The 13,857-nt window shown below is 30.5% G+C and overlaps 1 protein-coding gene across 2 annotated transcripts in view; it reads right to left on the bottom strand.

The window, feature by feature from the left end:
* Nucleotides 1-2,698: 2,698 nt before the first annotated feature.
* The window catches only part of TECRL (trans-2,3-enoyl-CoA reductase like), a 98,239-nt gene continuing 87,080 nt past the window's right edge, over nt 2,699-13,857 (bottom strand). For both annotated transcript variants that reach the window (XM_036895227.2, XM_036895226.2), the window contains exons 9-12: nt 9,674-9,731; nt 5,045-5,130; nt 4,484-4,529; nt 2,699-3,736 (exon numbers count right to left, since the gene is read on the bottom strand). In XM_036895227.2, the coding sequence (XP_036751122.2) occupies nt 3,609-3,736; nt 4,484-4,529; nt 5,045-5,130; nt 9,674-9,731 (318 nt within the window). In that variant the 3' untranslated portion in view covers nt 2,699-3,608. The remainder of the gene's footprint in view (nt 3,737-4,483; nt 4,530-5,044; nt 5,131-9,673; nt 9,732-13,857) is intronic.

The raw sequence follows: 13,857 nt of genomic DNA on the forward strand, positions 1-13,857 counted from the left end.
TATTCCCTTTCCTCTTCACCTACTGATTGCCTACACCTGACATTTAATTCCTTGAACTAGTTCCTCAGTAAAATGGAGTATGAAAATTTGGATGTGAAGTAACACCATCTAAGGACATTTTACCAGGTGATACAGCTAATGATAGCATTAAACTTGTCCCTTTCCTAAACTACAAAACTTCTTGACCAGCCCCATATCACTTTTATGAAGATACCACGTATATACCCAACTCATTCAAATTAAAAAAATAAGGTCTATTTGACTTTTTCTACTAAAGCATGGAATTTATGAATTGGTAATGTTATCATAATCTTTGCCTTGACATGAAAACTACAATTGTTGAAAACACACAAGAATTTTAGAATTTGAAGATGTAAGGGTATCTTATTCATAAAATGACAATACTCACATTTTGGGGGAATATAGCTTTATGAAGCATATTATGTCAACAAATAATTATGTCTTTGTTTAAGGTATTCCATAATTTTGTTCCAGATGTCTTAAGTCAGAAAATGGACAATATTTATTAGAAAAAATTATGTTTCACTTCAGAATGATAGTGAAAATATACCTCAGGATGCTATTTTTATGTTCTTTTCATTAATCATGAAGGGCTGATAGGCAATATTCTATTGCTATGTCAATTAAGCATAGCAAATATTGATTTTACATGTTCTGACTTTTCAAACATAGAAATAAAAGCCAAGACATTATGTCCCTACAATGGGTTTTTTCTTTTCAGTCTTTCTCTTAGTAAACTTTTAGCTGCTTGATCTTCTCAATTGTACACTTTCCCATTTGCTGAGGCATCATATCCACTTACCACTAAGACTTTAAGAACAAAAAATGTGGCTTCTGAACTACTGCTCAAAATTATTATTCTTGTCATTTAGTGACAAATCTTACAGCCTTCTTTGATGTCCAAGTAAACTAAACAGGGAAAACCAAGTATTAGATGTTGAAGTCCACACTGCAAGCTCACAATTCCATTTTTATGATAGCAGAAAGAATTTATGTACATGATGCTATCATGACAGTGGAATAGCCTCAACACAGCAGTTTTAAGCATCTTCACTCACAGAATTTGGACAAAGGGACAAAGAGTAACAAAAAAGTGGATGCAGAAGTTGTGGGGCTTGTTGCTTCTATGAGTTTGCATTTGTCAATACTGGAGGGGCCTGAAAATGAAATCGGGGATATGTTTTACTAACAAGGTTAAATATACATTTTGGTAAATTTTTATAATACTTAAGAGAAACATATTATTAAGTACATATATATATGTGTGTGTGTGTGTATGTGTGTGTGTGTGTTATGGACTTGAAATTTTTGTTAATATTTTGTCATTGTTTTCTGTCAATATGATCAAATTATAATATATACCTTGAAAATCTTTCATATTTATTTTATTTTTGGATTTAACTTTATATTAAAATGCTCACTTTTCTGAACCATTTCCAGCAACATCTCCCTTTTCAATACACAAACTAGTAAATAAAATCAAGACACCTAAAACTAATCTATAAAATGTTGAATGTTGCTTCTGAAAAAGTTCCACAGGCAGAAATTGAGTTATGTGAAATTAAGTTACCTGGACATGTGTCAAAGGAACATATAAGTGAATTTCTGAGATTCTCATATAGATGTGTTTTGCGTTAAAAGAGATACAACTCCTTAACCAGCAATGCAAATTCATTATTTATATAGTTTTTATAACATGCATACAGCTAGAGTTTCATTACAGTTTTTAAAGAGTGACTCTATTTACATATCAGAATCAAGAATTATTTACTCCTATTCAAAGCAATAGGAGTAAATAAATTATCAGCAGTAGCTTTAGCTACACAGATGAACAAGAAGAATAAGAAATATATAAGAAAATATAAGAAATCACAGAAATGATGTGTGTGCATGTGTGTGCGTGTGTGTGCATGTGCATTCACAAATACATACCTAGGTATGGTGACCCTTAAAATCTATAAAAGAAAATTAGATTTTAAAGGTTGAACATGAATGTAACACTGTTATAGGAGTATACTTGCAACATTAATATTGATAATACAATCAAATAAGTTTATCAGGCTATCTCTTTTGATGTCTTAAGCAATGAGACCTTCAGGAAGAAAAAATGAGTACTAAATAATTTAACAAAAAAATTTCATAATTGGAATACCCATTAACTATGGTATGTCTCTCAATCATAATAAATGATTGATATGAGACAGATATGAAGGAGCTGGGAAAAGGGATGTTGCACAAGGGGACAAGAAATGGCTCTCCTCTTTGTATCCCATCCTTCCTTGCTATATCAAAGATCTCTTTCTAGTCCTGAAAGAATGTGAAGACTTCCTGGGTTAGCCTCTATCATGATCCAGTTAAGAAAACATAAGCTATTCTTTCAACAAAGGAATTGTTACAGATAGGTGATTCCATAAATATGTATTAGGTATATGTGTTTAATGAAATAGCACATCCTTTTAAGACTTTTGCATGATTCCATGCTATTTTGCTGAATGGGCATCAGGGAATTAAAATCTACCTTCCTCTGAGATATTTTAATACTACACATTTGGGAATGATAACAAAGCTTTAAAGTTGTGTTTTTGTTAGTTCTTGAATATATTAGTAATAAACTACATATATCAATAATAAATACCCACAAAATGCATATTGACTTTACAAAGGATATTTTGTCAAGTACGTATATAATGTAAGAGCTTTAATGAGGATATTTACATAGATAGATAGATCTGAGAATTGAAAAGTCTCTAACAACCACTCTAAAGAATCATTATTTAAAAATAAACTGAGAATTTCTTTTAAATATTTAACTTATATGCATTTGATTTTTGTAATATCAGTTATCCTCTCAAAATATATATGCTTATTCATACACACACACACACACACACACACACACACACACGTGCATGGGTTTTAGGGGATATAGGAGTTCAAACATATAAAAATAAAGCAAAAAATCTTTGCATTCTGAATCTCAAAACTCCAATGCACTCTCTCTTTGTCATAACAAATAATCCATTTGAAATATATGTATTTCTCTCTCTCTCTCTCTCTCTCTCTCTCTATATATATATATATATATATATATGTTTATATATAAAGGTAGTTTATGTGCTGATTACAAGTACTTCACTTTTAATATAGGTAGAATTTTCACAAGAAATTGAACTAAAAACATACTTGCTACTTCTCAATAATGAACAATAAAGGAAAAATTAAATTACTATCAAAATAATGTACAAAATTCAAGTAATTTAATGTCCCAACTTTTAAAAATACTTACTTTAGAATCCAGATATTTTAATTGTCTTAAGCAAATACTATTATGAAATACTTAATGAGTACAAAAATCTTATTCAAGGACCAAACCCTTGCAAAAGTGCTATTTTTCATTAATCATACATATAATTTCTACTTTTCATTTGCTTCAAGTTTATTACTCTAAATATAAGTGGATTCTACCATTTTGTATTTTTACTGAGTAAAAATACTGTTGTAAATTTATGGAACATAATAGTCAACCAACTTTTACCAACTCTCATTTGGTAAGTTTATATACTGCTTTTCTGTATGAGATATTTTTCTTACAATATAAATGGAATCATTGCTGATTTCCTATGCATATAAGAACTGAATTTCTTCAAATAAATCTTATGTTTCTTTTGTGCCCACAAAGACATCTGGATACTCATCAGAAGTGTAAAAATCCCAACTAGAAGAAAAAAGAAATAATTATCCTTTCTTATTTCTATGATGGATATAGCAAGTTATATTAGAAAAATCTATCACATACAGATCTCTAAACAATTCTCAAATTTTGTGTAGTTCTCGTATTCATTCCCTAGCATATTATATGTTCAATCAATATTTGTTTCATGGTTGAATAAATATAAAAAGTACATAGCAGAGATCAAAATAATTCCACAGTTTTTGTATCCCACTGCAACAAAATACTTCCAAATAAGGAACTTTTTTATCTCTGAATTTTTCAATACCAGTTTTCTATATGCATTTAATATACCTCTACACACATCCACATACATGCATATGACAAACCACTTTAATTATTATTTAAATTTTTGTGCAGTGGAACAAAGAATGGATGAAATGGATATAGCACATATCCCTTTTACTACATGCAGTACATTGCAATTTAGAGAGTTGCATGTGAAGTATATTATTGCCATTACTACTTTTTAACAAAAACTTGTTGCTTAATAAATATATTTGGACTGTATTTCCTAGCTTGGATTAAGCCACAATTACATAGAAATACATAATAAATAATGTTCTGATGTATTTTAATTCTGCCTTAAAATCCAAAATGAAAAGAAAACTGAAAGTATAAGGTCCTTTTACAAACATGCCAAACTTTAGTACTATAGCAACTTGTTCTCATAAACCACTTCTCCTAAGGATGCATTTACTTCAATTAGTTGTCAATAAACCTAGGTCTTACCTGGCAGAGTTTGTGTCATGACTGTGAAACTAATCCATGATCCAATCTGTTAGATTAAAACAGAAATTAATAAATGTCTATAGTTCATCTAGTAATTTGTTCACTTGTGGCATAAGTAGGTAATGTGAAAGCTTAAAATAGTAGAAAAATTATATGTAGAAGCAAATTTCTCTAAAGTAATAATTTCATTATTAAATATAATGAAGTCATAAGCAATCCCATAAAAAAGTATCAATTCATAAGGAAATGGAAGATATTGCTCCAAAAACTTTGATAAAAAATAAAATACTGAAACATCTCAAGGCATTTAAAATAGATGAATATGTGCACAAATATTCTTTTTTCTGCAGGAAAAATTATTGTTGAAATGTTCCAATTTCCTATACCTATAACTTGAACTGAAATCAAAATCATCATCTATATCTCTATATCAAATATCTACAGATAAAATATATATATGCATAATCATGTACATATACTATATACATGTAAATACATAAACACATGCATTTAGTATATCATCAAGTAAAATTTGGTTATTTGCAAACTTAAATAGCATACCTCATAGGTGTAGTTAGGACATGAAACCAGGAAAAACATCCATGTGAAAGGGTTACAATTTGGTCTTGGAAAAGAGGCATTACTTCCTTTTAGAAAGGAGAGAAAAATGTCAATGACATTACATATGGCAAATGACTATGTAGTTTTTATATAATTATAAATTCCATAGAACTGTATATCATGTAACATGTCATCATATATTTATAGAAACCTATTTGCCAAATTATTCAGAAGAGACCCAGTTTCAAATGTTATGACCTTTTGACTCAGATAGGATATCTGTCATTTTCTGTGTCCACAACAACATTGCTATGAAATTACAGAACACATCATGATAATAATTCTTTAAGATTTTAAATAAAATGATATATAAATGTTATTATGCATATCATAATAGTTGCAGCAGTATTGCATACTGAGATTATTAAATGCATGTTAGCAATTGCATGCCTCTTCTTATTTTCCTTCAGTGTTAAGGAATATATTTTTGGTTGAGATTATTAAAATGCCTCAAACCTCTCTTGCTATTTAATTAGTGGAAATCCAAACGGAATATTATAAGAATGTCATTTATATCCGAAAAGTGTGAAAATCTCTCATAAGGGGATTAAAGTGAATATCAGTACAGTTAATATTCAAAAATTCCACATAAATTATTTCTGTTCAGCAATCAGGATTGTTATTTATAACTCTCATTATACTTAGCAATATTGTCACTTGAGTTTTGTTATTTTTTGCCTTTCAAATTTTTTGAAGAAACATTTTAGAAAACAATTTATAATTATTTCAAGCTGAACTTTGAGCTGTGACATATCTACAAGTAAATATGAATTATAAAATTGTTTATTCTGCATAGGAGGATTTAATCAGGTAACACATGAACTAATCTAAGTTATAATTCTAAATTGTTAATAAAATGTGAGTATATTTTTTTCAAAATTGTAATGATTGTTAAAATATCAAAGAAAAAAAACTAGGTACTGTGCAGTTTTCATGCACTGTTCACTGCAAGATAGGATAAATACACACATACAGATTGTCTTGGAAACATTTATGTAAACACTTTTGTGCAATGTCCATATATTCATCAAAAGAAAGATAACTGAGGAACCTACCCATATTACAGTAACTGAACTTCAGAGGTGGAAGATGTATAAAAAATAATCTGGATGAAAGCCTCAAGTTTATGACTGTTTAGCCTCTGGATACAGTAGAATAATCAGGAGTTCATAAATACACATTTCTTCAAGAGGTAGTTTGTAAATTAAATAACAAACATGTCTTATGGGCACAGAAAAATGTATTTATACAGATATTGTCTCAAGTGTACATAGTTGCTGTTAATTGTAATCATATGTAAGTTTAGGTGTTACTAATTTAATACTTATATTCCCATGATATGTTTTCTCAACCTATCCTATTTATAACAGAGTTTCTATTAAATAAAAGCCTGAAGGTATTTTTACATTGCAATGCTGCACCAACCAGATTATTTTTCAGGCATAAACAGTTTATTCCACAGTTTCAAGGATTACTGCTGTCAGCGAGCCTTCACCTTTCAGCACCCTCTATGAAGATTGCCTGGCTAGAGGGAGCAACCTTGCCCAAGGTCACACTCACTTTTGGGTGTAGCCTTAATCCAATATTTGATCAATATGGCAAATTGAATTACTTAACTCAGAAAAACAATGGTAATTCATCTCAACTTTGGAATATGCATAGGTTCATCTGAAACTCTCACTGGAATTGTATTACTCTCAATTTCCTACCCAAACATGATTTCCTTCTTCCCATTCACAGAATTGCTCCCTAGCAAGCCTTCTGAATGCTAATCTCCATCTCAGCCTCTGTGTCCTTGAAAACTGCACCTGCAGTAGCTGCCACCAGGAATGGCATCAACAATGGATATGGAATGTTATTTTAGAGTTGAATGACCTGCTGAAGATTCTGTGATGGCTGCTGTAATTATGTTCCCAGATCCCCTTCAGAAATGGTGGATTTTTTCCATAAGTACTGAGAGTGCTGGTAGCAGAAAGCTTTCAATTATCAGACCCTGTGAAAGGATGGCCTTGACTAAAGAGAGCTACCTCATCTTAGGTCATTCACCCTTCCCAGGGAGATCCAAATTCTTTTAAACTTATATCAAATTGTGTCTTCTGGGGAACACATTTAGAGACATCTGTTTAAACAATCAATATTAAATGATCACCCTATTCATAATTCATGCCTAAAATACATCTAAGAGACAGATATTACTTTAAAGTTCAATTAATATGTAAGTGGAGAAATAAAAATCCAAGAGCAGCAAAGACTCATTTAGAGCCAACAGTAAGTAACTCATAGATGGATAATGATTTTATGTAAGGAAAAAGAATGCCATGTGTATGTAGATATCTAGAACTGATGATCATAAGAAAGGGTCTACTCTGAGAAAAGGTCTGAGACCTGATGTATCAGAACACTGGATGCAAAGAACTGAAGTGAAATGATTTGGAAGGTTTTCATCTTGGAAGGCACTGATTGCATGAGAGGAAATTAGTAGTATAGGAAAGCAGCTAAAATAAGGAAGAGATTGCTTGGAGGCTTAGAGGGGAAGAAAAGCAGGGCATAGTTCTGGGAATTATGGAATTTAGAAAACAAAAGTGTGTTTAGAGAATTAAAAGTGTGTTTAGAGAAATAAACTCCCCATCCCTTCCACAGAACACTTTATTCTTTAGAGATTTAACTTTTACCACTCCATCTGTAAAATTATTTCTTTCCCTTCAAGGACAATCCATACACTTAAAAATGAATGTAAGTTAATCAGCATTCATATAAGGCTTTCATGTAAATAAAATAGAAAGTAAGAACTTTCTTTTTTTCCCTGCTGATAAAAATAACACTCCAAAAATGAAAACAGAAAAATATTTTAACAGAACACATATACACAGAAGTACTTGTAAATAAAGAACACATAACCATTAAGAAATCAAAAAACTCAATGAAGAAATTTTAAACTAAAGAAAACTTTCTGGGACAAAAAAAAAAGGACATGAATTAACATACCACAAGGTTAGATCATGTCATGTCCCTAGGAAAATTGACCTACAGTTATCAACTCTAAGACCCACCCTAAAAAATTAATAGGCTTTAGTGCTAAAGAAAAAACTTTCTGAGTCTGAAGGCAAAACAACCAAGTCAATTAACAAAGGAGAGATTAGGCAGGCATCTGATTTCTCAAGAGTAAACAAAAAAGAAAAGTCTCTCTCACATTAATAATTTCAGAGTTATGTCTGACTTTGAAAACATAATGACTTAAAATATTCATTTTCAAATAATACCACCATATTCCAGATATGTGAGGAAACGAGCAAGGTCATATTGTTAGAGGGTCACAGTCGAGACTAAAATTTGCAATATTTGAAGCTTTAGCAATGTTAGCATTTTAATAGGATTTTATTATGTTTTGCCTCTACCCTAAAAAAAATAGAAGTTTTTAATCTGGGCTTAACACACCTACAAAGAGAATTCAGTAGGTCTATGAATTTGGGTCACATATAAATGGCAACCAGCCTCTTAATGAAATGTAAACTTTACTTCAAAACAAAATCAAACAATAAACTGCAATAGCATTTGCACTAATCTGTTAACATTTTTTCAGCAAGAGAAAGTACAGATACTTTCAAATCATATTAGAGTTGTTTTATTTATCTATATATTTGTAATTACATATGCATATGATTTATGGTCATCAGTACTCAAAAAGTTAAGTAGTTATCACAGTAATGTAATAAAATCCTATTATTATAGAAGATTTTAAAGCTTTTTTTATATGCACACAAATATTCCAACATAAATTTCCTTTGTAATACTATGTATTTTATTACATGTAAAAATTATTCTGGAAAGTGTTTCATATGCTTCACCAGCCAGCCAGAAATGTGCAAGGCAAGAACATATTAAGAAATTCAGGTAGATGTTAAAACACACTTGAAGAGACAAATATACCTTTATGTTTGCAGCTAGATTGATTGCAACAGGAAGTATAAATGTTGACCATCAATATTTGAAATTATGACATGTCATGTACAAAAGCAGTGTAAATACCTACCTATAACAGAACCTGAATGAGAGGATTGATGTACCAAAAAAAGCTTTAAATTATATAGACACTATAAAATTTTTTCAAATATTTTTAACTACTAAGTTTGAAGTATACCCCCAAACACTGCTATTTCAGTGTCATTGAATTTGTCAAAGATCACTTTTATTAAAAAAAAACTCAAGTCATTTGAATATAATGGGATTGTGTCAATTATTGTGCAAATTAGATGAAGATTGAGAATTAAGCTAGAAAATATGGATATTCATCAGAGAATTTCATCCTGCTTTACTTTTTAGTCATCTGTTTTTCACATGTTTAAGTGAGTGATGTGTGTTGGTGGGGGGGGGATATGCACACTTCACTTTGGAGAAACCATTATTAGGAAATAGGATTTAAATAAAATATTTGGAAAATTTAAGCACAGAAAAGCAATAATTGAGGCATACTGTCTTAAATGTTTCCAACTATTGCTTTAAAAACTTATTGATTAAAATAATAATTAACATATTTCACTCTGGATAAGATAAAAAGGAAAAGGGACTAACCTGTGTGATTTGGATGGGCCAACAATACATTGATGAAATGATTTCCAGCTTCACAAATCTGCAAAACATTTTAACTTTGTCAGTGTGATGTACCTGTGCCTTCTTTAAAGTTGTGCTCTAAAGATATGCCAATATCCATCTAATATATTACTTCCAAAGACCCAAGAGATATATTATCATTCTAATGTAAGTATAGGAAACTTTGTTTATAACAATGAAAGAAGCTGTGTGGAAATTTATAAAATCAAAATAATGAGCCACATGAGTTACAAATTTTGAAGATATTCTTAAAGCCTTTTGATAACTAGGTTCAAATTGCCTTTGCTGATTATATGCTTTGTACTTGTTACATTAGGTAAATTTTTGTGCCATGAAGAGACTAGTCATGTCACTTGGCATGTCTTGCATATACTAAATTCATTAACATAGTAGCAACCCTTTTATGGCTAGAGTGATAGTTTGGTTACTAGCTGATTTCAGCTCTGTGTAGAAAACTTTTTATAATATAGCAGTACTGTTCCACAAAGATATTTGCCGCTTATCTGTATCTGACCCCACTATACTCTCTAGGAAGTTCAAGCTTTACCAACATCTAATCAGGCAAATAATGTTTCCAGTTTGCCACATGTATTCTTGGAAAGTTAAGACCCTTTCCTTTGTCTGCCCTGTATGCATTATCTGGTTTAACACAATGTCTGTATTCAACATACAAATACTATATTATTAGTAACTATTAGGAACCATTATCTTTACTGTTTAGTCATTCAACTTTTCACTATAACGTATCCCATAGCTCTCTTTTAACTTAGTGCCTTTAATGCTATTAATCTCTTCAAATATATGATTTTGTTCTTTACTTTTCAACAATTTTTGTATACATTTCTTCACATACAATAGTTTGATAATAGCAGAAAAGGCTCCTAGTTTCTCAAGTTATTAAGGACACAAAGAGGAATTTTGCAATTTCAGATAATTTCACAATTGAAATTTTCTGTTTGTATATGTTTAAGAGTGTGGCTTTTGGCTAGATGGGCTTGTGCCATATATAGCCTCTCCCATGTCGTTAGAGATTCAGTAAGTTAGACATTTGAAATTTCACTTCACCTAAATGTAAATATTAATTCCTGTCTTATACATATATTATGGTGATTAAATTAAATCAGGTATCTAACAAATGAACTGCTCAACAAAATTATTATGATAATTTTAGTTACCAATGTCATCAATAAAAACTTTTCCAGCAAATTAGCCTACATTGATCACACTTCTCTAAATTTCTAGTTACACTGCCAGCACCACAAACAGTTGCTAAATTAATGATTTGTTATATGTCTGTTTTGTTTTTATATCTTTTACTCATCTTTTAGTCAAACACCAAATCACACTATTTTTTATCACTCACAGTGCCAAACACAAAATGGGATATATGATAAAAATTTTATTAATAAGCAAAAACTTACCAAATCTTTGTGAACAAATTATATTTTAGATATTATGGTTTTATTCTGGTCAAACATATTCACTTTGTGATTATCAATACTTTATGCTCACTCAACCATCAAAATATTTTCTTCTTCTGATTTATCACAACAAAACTAAACATGAAAACATCAGTCTTCTACCCAAAGTGGGGACCATGAATGAAAGAGCATTTAGGTTTCATTTAAACATTAGAGTAGCCTTATACTAATGTCATAATTTATCATTAAGTGCTCCCTCACAAAATAAAACATACTGAAACATGAAATAGAAGGGATAGAAAAAAAGAGGTACATAAATAAGCCAATGTTTCATCTTGCTATCAACTGATGAAATGCTTATCTATGTTCATTCTGGGGCATGGGGCATATCAACTGTGTATATCCTTAGAGATACATAGTTTATCATCAATTTAGCAACTCTCTAATGGATTTTAAAGAACAACTGTAACTACTTGTAATTTTCACCTTAAGCACAGGCTTTAGAACTCCAAGAAATAGATGAGTCCAATGTAGGTTGCAATACTAATTAACCTAGATAAAAGTGGTTGATATTATTTCCTCTTGGGTCAGGGATAAGTAAGATTAGAAAATTCAGTCAGTGCCATAAAACTCAATATATGGTTCTATTGCTGATTAAAATTTTAGAGGCATTGTGAAACACTGGAACATTTCTCTGTATGATTTTCACTTTATCCTGGTTTGATTCTTATCTAAATAGATATTTTATTTTGGCATATTATATCTTAACACAACAATTTTATAAAGTCTGAGGAAGTTGCTCTCATTAGGTTTGATTTAAATTTTGAATTATCTTAGATAATAAAACATGGATACTATCTACCATGAAATATGTATGGCTGCTATGTAACACAGATGACAAAGACATTTTAGACAATAAGTGTACAGAAACATAAAAATACTAAGGAAACATTGCCCAGATATATTAAGAAAGGTAATATATAAATATGATATGCAAGAAGAAGCACTGTTTTCTTTCATTATAGTTGTAGAACTAATGAATTTGAAAGTATTTCATTTGGTTTTCTCATATAAACTGATTTATATATGGAATTAAAAATTATTCCAATAAATTTGGAACAACTATTTTTTTCCCAAAATGTTTAACATGATTAAAATTAAGTTTATATTTTCTAAACGCACTCACAGATATAAGCAACCCAGAATTGCCAGAACCGCCTTACTTGTCAAAAGCAGGAGGACCTAGATTTAAAAAGTCATTAGGTGCCTGTGTACAACAATGTGAATATACAATGTGAACACTACTGTATATTGTACACCAAAAATGGTTGAGAGTTAAGTTTTATGTTATTTAAGTTTTCTACATTCAGTAAACAGTAATCCCAATATTTTCATTGGTATCTATCAAAGGATCAGAAAAAGTTGTCACAACTAAGCCTGAGCAGACTGCTGAAATGAAAGCATGTAACTTTGGGACACTTTTCTTCTCTCATTCATCTCATCCACAAGACCAAATATTCACATGCAGATTCTTTTCTTTTACATGATTTATGTAGCAGGGCCCTACTCTCCTTCACCTTTACTAAAACCTTTGATGTATTGTTGCCAGCATCCTCTCCCCTAATAAAAAATTATTGTTCTGTGGCCAAGGTCCTTCTCAGTTAACTGTTGTAAGAGAAGGTGTGACTCCTTGATAAGAGCAAAATTTATTACCTCTCCAAGAACATTTGCATTTTAATAAAAAAGCTTAACCTAAATGAGTGGATAACTAATGATGAAACTGAAGATACAGGGACAAACCAGGGAGAAGAGTTATTTTCAGTACTCCCATTTCCTACAGTATTGAAGACAGTAAGAAAGGCAAGAAAAAATTATTTTTCTGGTGAAGTGGTCAATGTACAAAGAAATGGCAAACCATGCTTGCTTCTTCTGGAGAGTAAAAATAAATTGAGAGGAAGAGTGTTAAAGGATACAGGATTGTTATTTATAAAATAACAAAATATTAAAAATTAAAAAATATGATTGCAATAGTGATTGTGTTTCTCTGTGGGTAGAGTTGAGTTCAGAGGGCGAAGGGGGTCATAAAAACATGAAGTGGCTGGATTATAGTGTGTTTCCACAGTATTTCCAACAGGAACACAAAGGTAGATGTCAATATTGCGGGGATGATATTCTGATATATTTATAAATTTGCCTATATTTGATTCTACTTATTAGATATTTTTTCCTTATAGATTTTGTGATATCAGAATATACTTGAAGGAACAAAGTTACGTTGAAAGTCAGAAAGAATTTACACAAAAGAGGTGATAAAAATTTTCTCAGAATAAAGTGAAAACATGGCAACACTCACCAAAGTAAAACATTTTCCCTAAAGAATCATCACCTAACTTTGGAACACATTAGGTATGCATTGTATAGTGTGTTGTTTTGCTGATGATTTATTTTGCTTGTATGTATTAGGAAACATGGATTAACAACATAAAGAAAACAGAGGGATCAGAAGAGAAAATTATAGTTGTTAAAATTTAGTCCACAAAATGTATGATTCACACATAAAGAATTAACTACAATTATATCTAACATAGTCCTAATATATTACTTTCTTACCAAGTAATAATCTGGCTCTACATAATAGAATTTAAACTAATTGTAAATGAATAACTTTTTCTTATGTTAAAAGAGCAATCAGCGTAATAATTGATTCTACTATATACTGTTAAT

This window comes from Manis pentadactyla, chromosome 5 (genome assembly GCF_030020395.1).
Source record: "Manis pentadactyla isolate mManPen7 chromosome 5, mManPen7.hap1, whole genome shotgun sequence".
In the NCBI taxonomy this organism is placed as follows: domain Eukaryota; kingdom Metazoa; phylum Chordata; class Mammalia; order Pholidota; family Manidae; genus Manis; species Manis pentadactyla.